The sequence below is a fragment of the Bactrocera latifrons genome, unplaced genomic scaffold (assembly GCF_001853355.1).
Source record: "Bactrocera latifrons isolate USDA-ARS-PBARC rearing strain unplaced genomic scaffold, ASM185335v1 scaffold_305, whole genome shotgun sequence".
NCBI lineage: Eukaryota > Metazoa > Arthropoda > Insecta > Diptera > Tephritidae > Bactrocera > Bactrocera latifrons.
In genome coordinates, this window is record NW_017536686.1 from 193,565 (window position 1) to 194,673 (window position 1,109).

Sequence of the window (1,109 nt, forward strand, 5' to 3'; positions counted from 1 at the left end):
TAAATCAAAAACTAATTTCAAAAATTTTTTCTAATAAATTTATAAAATTTTGCTAAATTAGTACTTTTAATTGCTTTCGAAATAAAAATCGTCTATAGTCAGCTTAAACATCTTAAAAAAATAACTTAGCATACACTCTGGCTGCATGAGCTCTAAAATATAATAATTAAAATTGTATACCCAAAATAATTCAATTATAAGAGAATGTCAGAGAGGGAAAGAGAGAGATAGAGCGATAACTATATATATAGAGAGAGAGATAGAGCGAGAGAGCGACAGTGAGCAAGAGTGTAGAACGTCGAAAGTAGTTGTACTTAACGTTTAAGAGTTAGCGGTAAAAAAAGTTGTTAGAAAGCATAAAATAGTACCTTAATGTTCCCGTAGGTTATGTGGCGTGTTTCCTGCACCTGATTATTTCGAATTTTTGTAATTTTATTTTTTCATTTTTCAAATGCGTATGCGTTTTAGAATTTCGTTTTTTTTTTTGGTTCGATTTTTAGGTTATGTCGAATTTGTAGATGATTGGTAGAGTTGTTATTTGATTTTTGTTTGTTAAGTTGGTGATGGTAGTTTTGGTGGTAGGAATATATTTATAAATATATATATGTACATGAAATAAAATGGAAAAAGTTTGGTTTTGGTTAACGGTTAGAAATTATTAATTTTTATACAAATTATAGTTCTTTTAATAATATCAGTAAGCATATTGAAAATTATAGAAGTCAAGATAAGTAATTTATGGTATGGCATTATGGATGGTTTGATGGCTTGTTGAATTATTAGTAAGTCAAAAATGGTTTCTGGAATGTTGGCTTGAGTTTGCAATGGTTTTATGGTTGGTTTGATGAATTTTAGTTTAAGTAAATAATAATATATTTTGAAAAAAAAAAAACAAAAACTTAATATGCTTTGCCTATAAAAGCGTGAACATTTTTTGCGCGCTTAAAGGTAGGCAACAAAATCAGCATATTGTTAGATATAAAATCGATTAGGTGATTTTAATCAAAAATATAATATTTGGAAATACATATATTAGAATATAAAAATATTTTGAAGTGAAAGCGTCCATTATAATTACTTAATTTTAACTAATAAATAAAAAAAATTGG

At 26.4% G+C, this 1,109-nt stretch overlaps 1 protein-coding gene across 3 annotated transcripts in view; it reads right to left on the minus strand.

Annotated features, from left to right (window-relative positions):
- The window catches only part of LOC108970663 (zinc finger protein rotund), a 61,415-nt gene that overhangs the window by 5,515 nt on the left and 54,791 nt on the right, over positions 1 to 1,109 (minus strand). For 2 of the 3 annotated variants that reach the window (XM_018936178.1, XM_018936179.1), the window contains exon 4: positions 369 to 407. The exons of the other annotated variant lie outside the window; for it this stretch is intronic. In XM_018936178.1, coding sequence (XP_018791723.1) covers positions 369 to 407 — 39 coding nt within the window. The remainder of the gene's footprint in view (positions 1 to 368; positions 408 to 1,109) is intronic. 3 annotated transcript variants of the gene reach the window in all.